Consider the following 16,277-nt stretch of genomic DNA (forward strand, 5'->3'; position numbering starts at 1 on the left):
AAGGCATTCTCTAGATCTTTAAGAATACTATGACGCAAGGATGGGTGAGAAGTAATTATTTTTGTGGATAGGATCGTTTGGTTTTAAGGAGATTGACGGCTGTGTTAATGCTGAGTGTCTTGAAACATACCACACCTCAAGTTGGAAAATGGCTGTGATTAATTTAGGCAATTTTTCTTTGGTGTGGTTCTCTTTGATATAGGTGAATGCGGAGAGAATTGTTCTTGAATCTCAGTTTCTTAAAACTTGGCCAAGAAGAGAAAACTTATTGTAGAATCATAGCATATTAGTGTTGGAGAAAGCCTTGGATCATCTGATTCAATCCTATCACTAGAAGTGATGCAAAGGGAAGTTAACATATTCACCCAATATTCAGTAGTAGAAAGGGAAAAAACATGCATTTACAACACAGGGCTCATGTGCTTAGTGCTACTGAGTTTCGTAACATAAGCAGATCACATCCATAGGTGAATAAATAATGAAAAAAAATTAGCCCCTTCTTCGAGAAAGCTTAAACCTTTAAGAAAGGGTAAAGCTAACACTGTCATGGGGCTCACCAAGTTCTAAAGATTTTTACTTTTATTATTATTTTTTAATTTTTTAAATGTTTATTTATTTTTGAAGGAGAGAGAGACAGAGCATGAGCGAAAGAGGGGCAGAGAAAGAGGGAGACAGAGAATCTGAAGCAGGCTCCAGGCTCTGAGCTGTCAGCACAGAGCCCAACACGGGGCTTGAACTCACAAACCGCAAGATCATGACCTGAGCCGAAGTTGGACGCTTAACCAACCGAGCCACCCAGGCACCCCTAAGAATTTTTAAAGGTTGAACCATACAAAACATATGAATTGTCAATATTTGACCATTTTGGTCCTACAAAAACAGCAGGATTATATTGTTCAACCCAAAACATACATTAGCTCATTTCATCCTCACCCCAACTCTATGAAGTTTCGCAGATGAAAATACTGAGGCCAGAGAGGTTAAATAATCTGCCCAAGGCCAAATGATGGCAAGTAAGAGAGAGGATTCCACACGCTTCATTTCCACAGCCAGGAGTAACATCAGAGTTGTACTCTTCCTGTGGCTTACGAAGTTGACAGAGATCTAGAAAGATGACTTTTTCCCATTATGCTCAGTTCTGTGCAATATGCTCAGTATGTGCCCTCATAAACCTAAACTAATTGAAAAGCTATAAAGTGCTATAAAATAGCCAACTGATTATCTTAAAGAAAAAAATCTATTGTTATACTTTAAATGAATTATAGATATTAACGAGGGGAACTCCTCCTGTTAAGTGAAAACTTTTAGAGCCCAGGAATAGAGGTAAGAAAACTCACACCACTAATATTTCTTTCTATATGGTTCTAAGTTACATTAAGAAAGATATTCTATGGAATTTAAGCTAATAATCAATAGGCTTCCAGACATCCTGCAGGCATATTTGGACTGTCCTACACTATAATGAATCACCAACTATCTTCAAGTGCTCAACCATCTACAGACACACTGCCTTTTGTCACAGATACTTAGTCTTATGAATCTATCTTTCTAAGGGGAACAGCCTATACACTTAAGGAAGTTCTATTAACAGATATATCAAAATTGATAGCTACAGTCAATATAATAGATCAGTTGGGTCAGAAGAGTAAAAAATTAAAACTACTGGTAGTCTTCTTTTATGTTAAAGATGATTCCATCTCAATTACTCTGTAATATAGTCAGTTATTAACATATTCTATTTACTAAGATCAATCTGAGATAGTATTTCTAGGATTAACAGCCTGAGAGTCTTTTATCTGACACATTTCAGACTGTCTCCCACCCCCACAGAGTATGAAAGAATTGGTTCTCTGTAGACCTTCTCATTTAGTGGCTATTATTAGTTATTAACTCCACATTGAACATTTTTATATTTTAAATCAATTTAAAGACCTCTGTGGCTCTGCTAAAAAGTCATCTATGTCATGTGGTTAGCAGAGAGTACAAAAACTACAAATGGCCTCAAAGACTGGCCTGTATGATTTCCTGCCTTTAGAATTAAAGATAGGATGTGGCCCATTCCTACACTAGTACAAATTTATGGGCAGTCACCCCAGAACTGTGACTATAATGGAAGAAAATGGTTTTCTTGCTTGCTGTCAACCTCAGAAGTTAGGTAAAATCTCTCTTAATCATCCACTTTTACATCTGTCATCCAGAAATCTATATATTTCAAACATCTATATTTTCATTTGTTATATCTGAAGAGGCATTTGAGAGCTTTATTACTCACTGTATGAAATAATATTTCCATTTGTTTGATAGAAACTTAACTTTCAAGTTTCTAGTCAGATTCCACCTGAGCTATGGATAATCTCTGTATCTTATCAGTAATCTCAATGATTTGGAAAGAATTATTCTTTGAGTCTGTCCTCTTTGGCCAAAACAGTGTCTCTTCTAGAATATTGTCTAGTTTCACCATTCTGGGTACACCAAACAGAACTTGAAATTTTTACTCAAGGGGCAGAAGATGACTAAGATGATATTTCATGCATAGTTCAGTTCTGGAGTTGGTATTATTTGACAGTTCTAGAAGAGTAAATTAGAATAAAAAATAGCCAGTTTTTATGAGAGATATGCCCAATTTAAAAGACTGTCCATTTGATCTTTTTTTCCTAGTTTTCTTTTTCTTTTTATTTTTTTTAATTTTTTTTTTTTTTTAACATTTATTTATTTTTGAGACAGAGAGAGACAGAGCATGAATGGGGGAGGGTCAGAGAGAGGGAGACACAGAATCTGAAACAGGCTCCAGGCTCTGAGCTTTCAGCACAGAGCCCGACGCGGGGCTCGAACCCACAGACCGTGAGATCATGACCTGAGCGGAAGTCGGCCGCTTAACCGACTGAGCCACCCAGGTGCCCCAACTTTTTTTTCTAGTTTTAAATTACATATCAATTTTTGACAAAGCTTTCCCCCCAATTTGAGATGATTCTTAATTTTTGGTTTAAAAATTCTAAAGATCATTTTAACATTTAATTATACTACATATTTATTACATTTACCCTGTGACTTACATGTAAATTTATTGCCTCAAAAAAATCTGTGGAGCGAGAGCCCTGTTCAAAAACCAACGTTACTTCTAAAGAGTCTACACCTTCCATTACTGGGTCTGTGTATTATTTTTCTTTTTTATTCTCTTACAAAACAGTCTTATTAACAAAAGCCAGTATTCAAGATTCTAGAGACTCATGAAATACAACTTTCCCTCCTGCTTTTTTTTGTTTTTGTTTTTGTTTCAAATTCTTACTCTGAACATGATATTTGTGGATTTCCTTGTTATCTATGATTGGGCAAATTTATCTTTAGGGAAAAAAAAAAAGCTTCCTCTTTATAGTGGACTTGGCTGCTCTCTCCCTCTATACACACACACAAGTATAACACACATGTTAAGCCTCGTTGCAAATTATCATAACCTAGTACTCCAAATATTTGTTCTACCATTGATATTCATTCAACAGAAATGTCTAGGCAGTCTGAAAACTCTGAAATAGCTGCTGTCAGCTGGATTTAATGTATAAATGTAACTGGGATTTTATAATGTGTACTTTAGCAGGTTTTTTTGGCTAGGAAATTTGCTTCTAGTTCACAGTACAAAATTATATTAATATTCCATGATATTCTTCAATGAGAACATGGATTCTTGCTGTGTTACCTGAACAAATATGAGAAATGTTTCTAAATAAGCAAAACAGAAGTATGAAAAACCAGTCCAAATACTTAAGATCTAGAGAAATTAGAACTAAAAAATTTCTTATATCAGGATATAAGGTAAATGAATAGTTGCCTTCAGGCCAAGTAAATCAGACTCAGATACGTACAGATTAAATTATAAGAATTGTTTGTAGAACAAGCTAGACATTAAAACCCATTTATACCTACTTACACTAAAAATTCATTTATTTAAATAAAAAAATAGAGAAAGGGAAAAATGTACACAAAATACGTTTCCCATCACTGAAGAGGTCACAAGATGATGCACTGGAAAAAATGGGAAGTGTACAATCAGTAAAACCTATGTAAATGACACTGTCACTTTCATCACCAAATTTCTCCCTTTCTATCTCATTTTACTAAGATTTCACGATGGATGACACAATCGAGCAATTCAAGCTTGCTTCTGGTGAGTTCTAACTTGTACTTTGTGTGTACTTCCTTGTTGGACCTCCTTGCATACGAAGCTGTGCAGGCTCAGGTACCCGACGCTGCACTTGGCAGTGGGTGACAAAACTATTCCTGCTTGTTCCACGTGTGTTTTAGACCCTATCTCACACCCAGGATCACATCTCTTGGCTCTGCCACTGACTTCTAACTTGGAACTGGAAGGGAACATTGTCTTTTAAAGACTTCTGAGAATTCTGCAAAAAGCCAGAACATTTGATTTCATATGCCATAACTTTAATTATAACTGCAAACCTTAATTATAACTGCAAAGCAAAAGGCTTATAATCAGTAATCTCCTTTTATTTATTTATTAACAGTATTTTTATGTTTATTTTTAAGAGAGAGACAGAGTGTGAGTGGGGGAGGGGGAGAGAGAGGCAGACACAGAATCTGAAGTAGGCTGAAGGCTCTGAGCTATCAGCACAGAGCCTGATGTAGGGCTTGAACCCACAAACTGCAAGATCATGGGCTGAGCTGAAGTTGGATGCCCAGCTGACTGAGCCACCCAGGTGCTCCAGTAATCTCCTTTTAAAATTGACAAGGTCATTTCGCCCAAATAACCATTGAAAACTATGCTATTTCTGTGGCCTATTAAAATAAAACCTATTGCTGAACTTTGAAAACCCGAATTAAGGTTATTGGTTTTGTAAGAGCTTAAAAGCTTCTGTGACCCATTTGAAGCTGCTATGAAGAACACCCAGGCCAGGAGGAAACCCAGGTGAGCCGGTATTTTTTCCCCAGGTAACCAGCTGCGTTGTGTGTTAAGTGCACTGCCTCTTATCATATCTGCAGGTTCCAAAAGTGCACAGCAACATTACGGTGGAACCCTGGTTCTTCACCATTCACAAAATACCAGCTGGTGGTCACTAATATGAAGTGGATTCAGCAAACAAGAGTGTCATATTTAACCAGGGTAGTCTGGAGAGGGTGGGAAAGACACAAAAGAACTGCTACTGCCCCTGGGAAAGTTTGTTAAATAACCAGTCTGAAAGGCTGATGGAAGGGAAGCGTCAACAGCTAGGCTGTGATTATCCTTTCGGGCCTCTTGAGAAAAGATCTGACCTCCATGATCTCACCGTCATGGGATGGAGCCTCATGTTGGGCTCTGTGCTGACAGTGCAGAGCCTGCTTGGGATTCTCTCTCTCCCTCTCTCTGCCCCTCCCCTGCCTTTTCTCTCTCTGTCTCAAAATAAATAAATAAACATTTTAAAAAATTACCGAAAATGACTTGACCTCATATCAAACTTCCTACAATTCTGAAAGGTGATGAGGATCCTTTAATGAAGTCATTACTCATTACTAACCCAAGAATGAATGTTCTGTGCCTGCTACACCTGTACAGGATTGTTCATTACATGAAAAAATAAGACCTAGTCACTGTTTCAAGTGCAACACAACTAGCAGGAAATTTAAGCTGAGAGACTCTGAACGTGGCAACGTCCTTGTGCTGATGTGACCCACACACACATCAATCCCTTGCCAACCATATGACCAAAATGCATTCCTTGTGGTGACTGAGGAGGAACATTGGAAGCTGGATCTGAGTGTCTGAGGCCTCTATGATGCTACCGCTGCATTTTGTTATGTAACCTTCTAAGTGAAGTCAGAATGAGGTAAACCAGCAGTGTCTTTTGAGTTTGACTGATAACCTGAGCCTCAAACTTACTATTGTGGTCTTGCAAATGGCAAATGCTTTGTCTGTAAAAATAGCAATTTCTAGGTCTGGCTAACATGAAGCATACTTTTCCCTGCTTCCAAGGAAGGCTGACAGTTAGCTTTTACTATCTTTGAGTCTTTGAAATCTTCCCTGCTATTCCATCTTTCCCATCCTGGCAATAAGCAATAATCCTAGACATCTTGTGTCAGTCTACGCCACACTATGGCCTTGTTGAACTGAGAGCTCTCCAGAAGTTTTCAGATTAAAAAACAAATAAACAAACAAACAGCTAGTTAAAAAAAGTGGCATAGGTAGCAACAGTTTCAACCCTGGTGGAAATCTGTAACACTTTATCCTGGAGTTACAGAATCAGTTGACAAACATAATGGTATCTTTCCACACAAATTTCTTAAAAAAAAAAAAAAAAAAAAAAAAAAATGGGCACAGGCAATACAAGATAAAATTTGCTACATAAGCATATTACCTCTTTTGTAAACAAAAAGAAATGTGATGACTGAAAGTAAGGCATTTGGGGCGCCTGGGTGGCTCAGTCAGTTGAGCGTCTGACTTCAGCTCAGGTCATGATCTCACTGTTTGTGAGTTGAGCCCCGCCCCAGGCTCTATCTATGCTGACAGGTCGGAACCTGGAGCCTGCTTCCGATTTTGTCTCCCTCTCTCTGCCCCTCCCCCACTCACACTCTGTGTGTGTGTCTATCTCAAAAATAAAATTAACATTAAAGAAAGTAAGGCATTTAGGAGCATCCAAGGAGCCACAGGGGTGACTTGTATACAACTGTGATTTTAATATTGGTATTTATACAATCCTGGGAAATAACCTTCTATTATACAATGTCTTGTTTTTCAGTTTTATGTCTCAAAAGGGAAGGAATACATGCATGTTGGAGTTTACATATCTGTAACTTATAAAAATATAGCAAAACTTAACTTCCACAAAATACCATTTTATTTTAATGAATTAATTACCAGCTAGTAGGTCTGCCGATGCTGATGAACTAGAAGCAGCCTGAGGTGCAGGTTGGGGTTCAGAAGCACTACTTCCAAATGCATCTACCCATTATCCATTATGCAGCAAAAAAGTAAAAGAGTGTAAACAGTAAGTACAGTAAGTAAATTAAGTGTTTACCTGAGAAATGCATAGACATGACACTTTGTGTGGTGAGCCTGTCACCTTCAGATACATGAAATGACTGAGTCAACTGAATTATGTTCTGACCACGCTCTGAGTTTATTCTCTCAAAAAAGAGTCCGAGAATATTTCAGATTAATACCTCTTTTTAAGAGTAAGACAATTCTTCTTTTCCATTTAAAGAAAAAACCCTCTGGACTGAATCCTGTCATCTCTTAAAATAGGATCAAGGTTTTAAAAATTTTACCCAGAGGTAATACAATGGAGCTTTCCCATTTAGAACTCCATTAAACTTAGAAAAAAAAAAAAAAAAAGAACAAACTTAATTTGAGCAGCAGCAGCAGCCGAACTTGTACTTTTATACCACAGTTCAGTGTTTATTTAACACAAGTTTTGAGCTCCTGAATGTCAGAGACTGTGACACCATTGTACCCCTCAGGGCTCATACCATGATGCTTCGGCATTCAGTGGGGAAGGTACTCGGTGTGGTTTAACTTACTAAAAATGACATTTTAGCCTGTGGCACACACATTTGTGGATATTCATGAAGAAATCACTTCAAATCTGTACTTTTTCCCTGAAATTTAATGCTAAAATAAGATTTTAAATCCATCATCCAACTGAGTAGCTTAAGAGTTAATTCAGTGCATCTCCCTGCCTTCAGATAATACACAAAGTAACGGAAGAATACATTTAAATCAGTGAAACATCTTCCGGTTCTCTGGCAGGATTTAAAACATTAAGCTCAACATAAATAAACCCTACAGAATAATGTATGGCTTTCCAGCTTATGTTTTCAGTTTGGACTGGTTTATTTGTTTTCAGTTCCAAATTATCTAGTTAATATTTACATTGCCTTTTTTTTTTTTTTAAAGAACTTAGAAATGTTGATTTAGCCAATAGATCAGGATCGCCAATGAAGAACAGTAGAAGGAAATTCCAACCAGCTGATTCTACATTAGGAGGAACAAAAAGTTAAAAACACAAAGACTTCAAATGAAGAAACGATCGGTTTCATTAGGCCATGCACTGGAAATTATGGTGAGCTGATGAGAATGAAGATGACGATGGCAAAGAAATGGAAAAGGTCTTAAAAACGTAAGCTTACACAGCTGAGAGATGGAAATAACTTCACGTAGTCAAAAGAAAAATTGATGGGATATAATGAAGCGGAAGATCTAAAAACTATTCTGAGAGGGGGGGAAAAGACTCTTCACGTGTTGAAGGAGGAGAGATACGCACCCCCAAAAAGGTCTATCACGCCCGAAGAGTCCACCTTTGCTGGAGAGGCAGTGGTTGCAGGAGACGGTGCTGCAAATGCATCCACTGCGGTGAAGCACACAACAGGGAAAAGGGCATGTCACCCAAGGGAAAATAAAACCACGAGCCTTGACAGATGGCTTCTCGGGATTTCATGTTTAACAGCAGGCAGTAAGACTGCAGACCATTTTAACAGTTGAGAAGAAGCAAATGGATTTAAAAATACATACTTTCCAGAAGAAAATAACATTTGACTCCTGAAACTCAGAGATTTTAACATGGGCCGGGGGGGGGGGGGGGGGTGGATAAAAGCTGTGTCTTTTCACCAGCATTAGATTTGAAATCAGTAACCTCATCAGTTGGTGATGAGCCAAAATGAGATTTATTTCTTTCAAGCGAATTCTGAGTTTAAAAGAACTCAAGACGAACCTGCGTGTTTTCGTATCTGCCTCTGCACACACATAACCCCCAGCAGACATCTCAGAAGGCTTGGCCTTGGCAAAAGCACTCACCGGATAAGAGGTCAGCAGTGAGAGAACTCTCAGGCACAGGAGAGGCCCCTTGTGGTGGAGAGGAGAAAGCATCTTCCAAAAGTGAAACAAACCAAAACCAAGCAGAGGTAAGTAGAAAGCTGAAATCAAAGTTAAATATCTAACAAATGCATTATCACAGGTGAGCACAGAGAGTTCAATCAAGAAAACATCTGGGAGAACTAATATATAAAAAAAAGGGACGGGGGGGGGGTTGCTTTAGATGTTTACCTGTACCAAACAGGTCTATGCTAGGAGCAGCATCTGGCTTAGGCGCTGCAGCGACTTCAGGAGGAGACTCAAACAAATCTAAGACCAAGAACACACATGCCTTTACTCAACTCGACAAAGCAGTCCGACACAGCATCACATTTCCGATTCTGAGTGCGCACGTGGGACAATTCCGAAATAAGCAGCAAACGGTTTCTAGAAAAGCATGTAGTTTACACGGTAGTCATGCAGTAACAGTTGTGTGTGCAGGGTATCTCAAGTTATCAGAATTCAATCCACCAGGTGAAGAGAGTTCAACAACAACAAAGAATTACCACCAAAGATATCTAGAGCAGGAGGAGCGGCGGTGGTGGCGGCGGAGGTGGTGGCGGCGGAGGCGGCGGCGGTGGCGGAGGCGGTAGTGGCGGCAGCGGCAGCTGTGACAGCGGGAGCAGGAGAAGGAGCAGTGGCGGGAACCGGAGGGGCTGTGCTAGCTGTAGGGGTAACTACAGGAACACTGGTCTCAGGTGGCTTCATTGCAAAGAGGTCCAGCTCGGGCGCAGCCTCTGCGCTACCTTCGGACGGGGCAAAGGGGTCTTTTGGAAAGGAAAGTGGAGACACATACAGCATCGGTAAGGAGAGAGACAAGAGAGAGGCATCACAACTAGGGTGAGAGACACCTGACACAGATATTCACACACTAGCTAGGCACTGGGCTGCGTGGATTGCATTACTGGCACTACTAGCCTATTAGCAAGGGTCAGTGGTTTGGACGTTTCTCTAAAGAAAAAAAAAAAAAACTTAGTGGGTAACACAGTTAAGAAACCCGAACACTTCAAAGTACTGTTAAGATTAGCCTCCAGTCTAGGATCAGAGATTTTTCTTCAAACCCTCAAACTGGGCAATTTGGTAGCTTTGAAAACTCATTAAAACATGCCTATATATTAGAACTCAGTGTTAGAAAGGAGTACAGTATAGCGTTGGAGGACAAAAACATTAAGAGAGCATACTTGCACTGACAAAAATTGTCAATCTTGAGAAATTGTCAATTTTGATTAAGTATGCACTTGATCGTCTTAATGTTTTAAGTGCCAGCACTATCTATTCCGTTGTGAATGATACTCGCTACTCGGAAGAGATTAAAGTTAGAAAAACATGGCCACATCTAACTATGGGAGTTTCACATGAGGACAGAGAAACAACAGACTTGCTCATGACTTTCAACCCACCATTTCCTGAACATGCATCGAGCGCTGCCGCTACGGGGGTTGGGGTAGCTGGTGCGGCGGCCCCTTCGGATGCTGCAGGGGCCTCCCCAGGAGAAGCTGCAAAGGCATCTTGGGTGCAGTTTTTAAAACAACAGAAATTAAAAGGAATAAAAAGAGAAGAAAATATAGTAAAAGAACCAAGTTAAATTGCGAAAAAGGCTCCCTTATACAACATGAATTTCTTAAAATGCATTTTTACGGCCCATGCGCTGCTGGCAGTCACAAAACAATGATTCTTTGCACTCCTTCATGTTAGTCACATGCAAAGGATACAGTGTTCATACTGCTGAGGCCTATTAGGATCCATCAGGCCACAGGATTCTCATTGTATAAGGGCTCTGAGAAGCATGTTTTATGTATCATTAGAAATTAATGGATGTGAAAATTAAAACACAAAAATAACTTTACTATGTAATTTAGGATCTTGTTAATCTTTCATGTCTAGGTAATACTTATTCACTATGTTACTAAGATGTCTCCGACTGGTGGTTTCTACCAAACATAGATGTTTTCCTTAATGCCCATAAAATTAAACATATGATGGAAATGTAAACAAATAATTCTAGTTAAAAAAATATTTTATGGTCTAGTACAGGAAAAATTACACTGTTAACATGAAAAGTTTACTAAGTACTCAGAAAAGTTAAGTCTTTGTTATCCTTGAAAAGCATTTTCAGATACAAGCAAGGATTTAAGGAAATAGAAAACAAAACTAGGGGATGATACCATACTGCCTTTATTTCAACTTAAGTTTATTGCTGTTTTCAAATATTGTATTGCTCTCATTATTTGGAAAATGATCTAGTTTCAACATACTAAAAACACGGTTTCATTTAAGACTACAAGCATATTACTATTTAGAGCAGAAAATTCATTAACAAACAGGTAGCCCCAATTTATAAATATATAAATGGCTGATGTGTACAAATGGCACCCAATGTATTTCTGCCAGTAAACCATGTTAGTTTGGTAAAAAACAAACAAACAAAAAAACCCAGAGTTTTCAAAGAAATTCTATAATTTGAAAGTACAACAGAATGAGCCAACATAAATATGATTTGCTTAGAAGAAACTCCTTGAAAGTGGGGACCAACACCCATCTAGAATCGGCCACTTACCTGCTAGACTTCTCATCCTAAAATACTGCCTTCCACAATATCTACAAGTGTCCCCAAGAACACTGTTCCTCTGGCCATTAAAAAGAAATTGTCAGATATGCTTGTGAACTACTACACAGTATCTTCCCTTTCTTGGAGATTTACATAGTCAAGGCACTTGATTCTGAGTTTAACGGAGCATGTTCCAAACTGATCTGAGTATGAAACAGACTTTCCTGTTTTCCTTTCCTGAGGCCCAGCATTAAGTGGAACAACAAACATGAAATTAGACACTTGGGTTAAAAGTTTCTTTATAAAAACACAAATATCCTTAGAAGACATAATGAGACAATCAGTTACTCATATCTTACAGGTTTATTTGGTTTGCTTACTTCCCTCAGCTACACAAGGGAATATGTTTTCTGAGCAGAGGTCAGTCAGGGGAGAGGCCAAATAATACTGGAGTGTGGATAGGCCAGTCTTGCTTCCCCAGAAGCCATGCTAAGAGTGCTGTGATAGAGAGGGCTTAGAGCAATACCTGAAGAGCTGGGGCAGAACACAAGAAAGTATAGGAGGAAGTAGGCAGGGCTGAGAGTATTTTGCCATGGGTTAGGTCAGTTTTTCTTTTTATTTCTATAAATAGAAGTGAGGATAATAATACTAGAACTAGTAGAAACAGTGATAGCTGTCCCTAGTGAGTGTTCATGTGCCAGTCACTGTGTAAATGTTTTATGACATTATTAAATTTAATTCCTGTAACTATCTCATGATGTAGATTCTATTATCTTTACTCTGTAGATAAGAGAATGGAAGCTTGGAAAGTCTGAGTGACTTGACCAAGGTCACACAGCAGGCGAATGGTAGAGTCAGCATCTGGCTATAAAATGACAGAGGCTTTGTGTTAACCACTATGCCACACTGTTATGAACCATGACACATTCTACTATTTCGTGTTTGTCCGATGGAATAAACACCAGTTATGTCAGTGTTGGGGACGGGGGTCAAATAAATATCTACAGGCTTCCCTCTGCAGTTACCACTTACATGTAAGCAGGTGAAACACGTATTTGTAACCATGTCCTCAAAAGAGGTTTTTCCTCCCTGCCAGCAAGATGTGTATCTCTTTTAAATGCTTCCCCTGTTACTGAAAATTAAAGATTATAAACTCATTTATTCTCATCAGAGGTTTTCTTAAAGATAGGAGCCCAGCTACCCCAGGTCCCATTGGCTGTCTTCCCAGGCCAGAAGGCAGAGATGTGCACGAGTAAGACTGCAGCCCCAGCCACTGCCTGAATAACACTAGCCCCAGCCCGACTGTAGCCAGGAAGGAGACCATGAATGAGAACTGTCCAGCAGAGCTCAGTTGGCCCTCAAGCTGTGAGAGGTAATAGAATTTTTTGTTGTTGTTGCAAACAAATTAAACTTGTTTTACTACCTAGTTTTCTTTCATTATCAAAGGCAGTATTAACCTTCCAGTTTTGAAAACTCAAGCTCTTTCTAATCAAGTTCTCTTTCCCTTGTTACCCATTTGCAGTTCATTTTTACATACTGGCTATTTTCAACCCGTGCTATTTCCTGGAAATGCATGTTCCTGCTGTTCTATAATTATGGACCCAGTCCAGGCCTTCCCCAGCAAAACAGTCTCCCAGCCACTGCTACGGACCAGTCTTTTTTTTTCCCTCTAGCAATCTAGGAAGAATTTTCTCTCAAACTTTTTATCATGTGACTACCTTTCTAAAAATTTCGTATAGCTATCATTTTCCCAGCTTGAATTCTCCCCATCTTCTCCAGTCCCATGAGCCATCTTTAAATCACTTACTTGGACAGGGGTTTTAATCACTGTCAACAACCTGAAAGTCACCATTCCAGTCTTCCCCAAAGGTCCCAGGTTATGACTCTTACACAAAATCTAGATTCAAGTGCTTATATTTAAGTACTTAGTACTTAGTTTGTTAACCAACTTGCACAAATGAGAGAAGGCTTGTGAGGGAAGTTCTCTGGTTTTCCAGCCACTTGGTTTCATGCTCACAGACTACATGTTCCTGAAAGCTTGCTCCCAAACTGACACAGGTGACTGAAAGTGTACCCTGGTGAATGTGTAGAGGAATTAGTATCAATTAGCATTTGAGTGCTCAGGAAAAAAAAACCCTGTGTTGTCACAAACAATATGCTGCTGTTGGCAAAGTATCCATAAGTGAAAAATAGAATATTTTAGAAAAGTCTGTCTTTTATTTTTATCAACATCTGTAAATTTTACTAATTTTTAAAAGTACAATACTATCTTGTATGATCACAGAAAGCATTTTTTCCCCCTTAAAAGTTCACTTTAAAAAATAAAGTGTGGGGCGCTTGGTGGCTCAGTCAGTTAAGCGTCTGACTTCAGTTCAGGTCATGATCTCACAGTGAGTTCGAGTCCTGCGTGAGGCTCCGTGTTGACAGCTCAGAGCCTGGAGCCTGTTTCAGATTCTGTGTCTCCCTCTCTCTCTGCCCCTGCCCCACTCACACTCTGTTTCTGTCTCTCAAAGATGAATAAATGTTAAAAAATTAAAAAAAAATAAAGTGTTTAGTAAATATAATTTTCTGAAAATGTTTTTAATGACTTACATTGAAATAACTAAAATGTTATGTGGGGTATCAATGTGAATATTTTAAAATATCAGACATTTTCCGTTTTTCAAATTTATTATGAGTGCATAGAAATATCAATGTTTTAATATTTAATATTCATGAAATTAAACAATTAACTACTTCCCAGAAATAAATCTCTTTAACTTATTTCTAAAGACATCTACTTAATACTGGGGCGCCTGGGTGGCTCAGTTGGTTGAGTGCCCGACTTTGTCTCAGGTCGTGATCTCCCAGTTCGTGAGTTCGAGCCCCATGTCAGACTCTGTGCTGACAAGCTCGGAGCCTGGAGCCTGCTTCAGATTCTATGTCTCTCTCTCTCCCTGGCCCTAACCCACTCACATTCTGTCTCTGTCTCTCTCCAAAATAAATAAACATTAAAAAATTAAAAAAAAAAGACATCTACTTAATACTGCTATATGAGCTAGATAAAACCTCAAAAGTGCATGTTTTAAAATCACGTAACAAAATATCTGGTGCCCTTATTGTATTTAAGAGTTCTACCACTTGCCCATTTTAGTGACACAAAGTAAGAAAAAAAATGGCCACACAACATGGCCCATCTCTAGATGATTCGTTATAAATCAATAAAGAACACGAAAGAAATTAGGGAATATCACTGAAAACTGTGCAACCGTGACACCTGTAGACTCCTGGCCATAAAGGTAGAGATTTTACAGCTAAGAGGTCAGGAGATAGTTTATGGAGCTATCCAGATCAGTAAAAATAATTATGATGAGATTTACAGATGTACTCACTTTACCTACAGCCAGATGACTAGAAAGGATATTGGGAAAATCACAAGGAGAGCCCCATTCTTTGGGATTAAGTTACATGACTTTCTGCAGTATTAGTCTTTTAAATTGGTATTTCAGGATAGAAAGAACCATGAAAATATTTACAAATATACAGGCTTTTCTGATTGATGAATGTAGAAAAATCAGCCATAAATGATCAACACAAACAGCATAATGGCACAAAGACTATTTCGAGGAACTATATCAGGCTTTACTATTCTAGAGAGCCACGGAGGAAGCAAGATGGAGTTGACTGTTTTCTTAAAGGCACTTAAGTTTCTTACAATTGGATTGAAAAATAAAAATCTAAACAGCTAAAGGTGCAGAAATATTTAAGCACAAAATAGTTATCTGCCCTGCTCATATGTTCCTTGAAGTGTTTCTGAAAAGATAAGCGTATGAGAAACCACCCATACCCAATACTAATAATGGGGAGGGGGGAAGGGGGTGTGTGAAGAAGTTCATTTTACAAATTTAAGCTGAAAATTTAATTTTTGGTCTCAAAGTTATAGAGGAATAACTGAAAAACTAACTTTCACTAGTGGTTGACTACTTTCAATAAAATATGCAAGAGCCTGCAAACCCCCTTCCCCCACTTTAAAAAAAGGTTTCTCCTGCAACAGGAATGGCCGCGCTGCAAGCAGCGGCAACTTCCTTGTGTGAAACAATGGCAACGGTGCTGTGTCCACCGGAGCGCTCCTGTCCGAGACAGTGTTGGCAAGCCTCAGAGACTGGGGCATGGTGGGTGGCACAGCGGGACGGACCAGTAAGTGTATGTTCCCAGGGGAATGTATTAACTCCACGAGAGCCTGCCAAATCTGTCCTGCTGTCCCCATCACTTGCTTCCTCCAATTTCTTTACCATATTCTCAAAATGCCCCGGGAAAGTTATACGGTAACAAAGAAACACAAAACTATGATGAATATAACACTATTCGATGCATGTATTTGATATGAGCACTTCTCCAGGTGTGGACATTAGCACCGCTCAGATGGGAATATGTAAACACACTGGCTTCGGTCGGTTCATAAGGTCCAGGCATATTATACCGCCAGAGTCTAGGATACCTGATGCAAGCTCACAGCTGTGAGTCAACTCTGTCAGAATTTACATCTGAACATAAAGTGTATTTTCAGATGATCATTTCAAAGTCTAACCTAAACCTGTTTTCAATCAGCATGTGAGCGTTGTATCAAATGATCTCTCAAAGTTCTAAGGCCAAAGATGATCCAACTCTTTGCTTGTACAGAACAAGCTCACAGTTACAAAATGGGCGTATCCCCAAACTTTCTTCAGAGACCTCCAAATCTGAAATACTCTTGGATGACTTTTTTTCCAAATCTTAAAAAATAACTTAAGCCAGAACTTCCCCTTCCATATTCTGCAAATATGATTCGTTCAGCTGGTTTGAAGGTGGTGAAGAAGCCAAACCTAAATGTGATAGAGTGGCCTGGCACCACTCTCACATAGATGCTGCAGGGCAGGG

At 39.0% G+C, this 16,277-nt stretch overlaps 1 protein-coding gene across 4 annotated transcripts in view; it reads right to left on the reverse strand.

Annotated features, from left to right (window-relative positions):
- SNAP91 (synaptosome associated protein 91) overlaps positions 1-16,277 on the reverse strand; it is a 144,371-nt gene that overhangs the window by 27,049 nt on the left and 101,045 nt on the right. Inside the window, exons 15-20 of one of the 4 annotated variants that reach the window (XM_042986749.1) lie at positions 10,234-10,341; positions 9,340-9,600; positions 9,026-9,103; positions 8,777-8,848; positions 8,247-8,330; positions 6,842-6,925 (exon numbers count right to left, since the gene is read on the reverse strand). The exons of 1 other annotated variant lie outside the window; for it this stretch is intronic. In XM_042986749.1, the coding sequence (XP_042842683.1) occupies positions 6,842-6,925; positions 8,247-8,330; positions 8,777-8,848; positions 9,026-9,103; positions 9,340-9,600; positions 10,234-10,341 (687 nt within the window). The remainder of the gene's footprint in view (positions 1-6,841; positions 6,926-8,246; positions 8,331-8,776; positions 8,849-9,025; positions 9,104-9,339; positions 9,601-10,233; positions 10,342-16,277) is intronic. 2 more of the 4 variants (XM_042986746.1, XM_042986747.1) reach the window with 2 other exon arrangements.

This window comes from Panthera tigris, chromosome B2 (assembly GCF_018350195.1).
Source record: "Panthera tigris isolate Pti1 chromosome B2, P.tigris_Pti1_mat1.1, whole genome shotgun sequence".
NCBI classification, from domain to species: domain Eukaryota; kingdom Metazoa; phylum Chordata; class Mammalia; order Carnivora; family Felidae; genus Panthera; species Panthera tigris.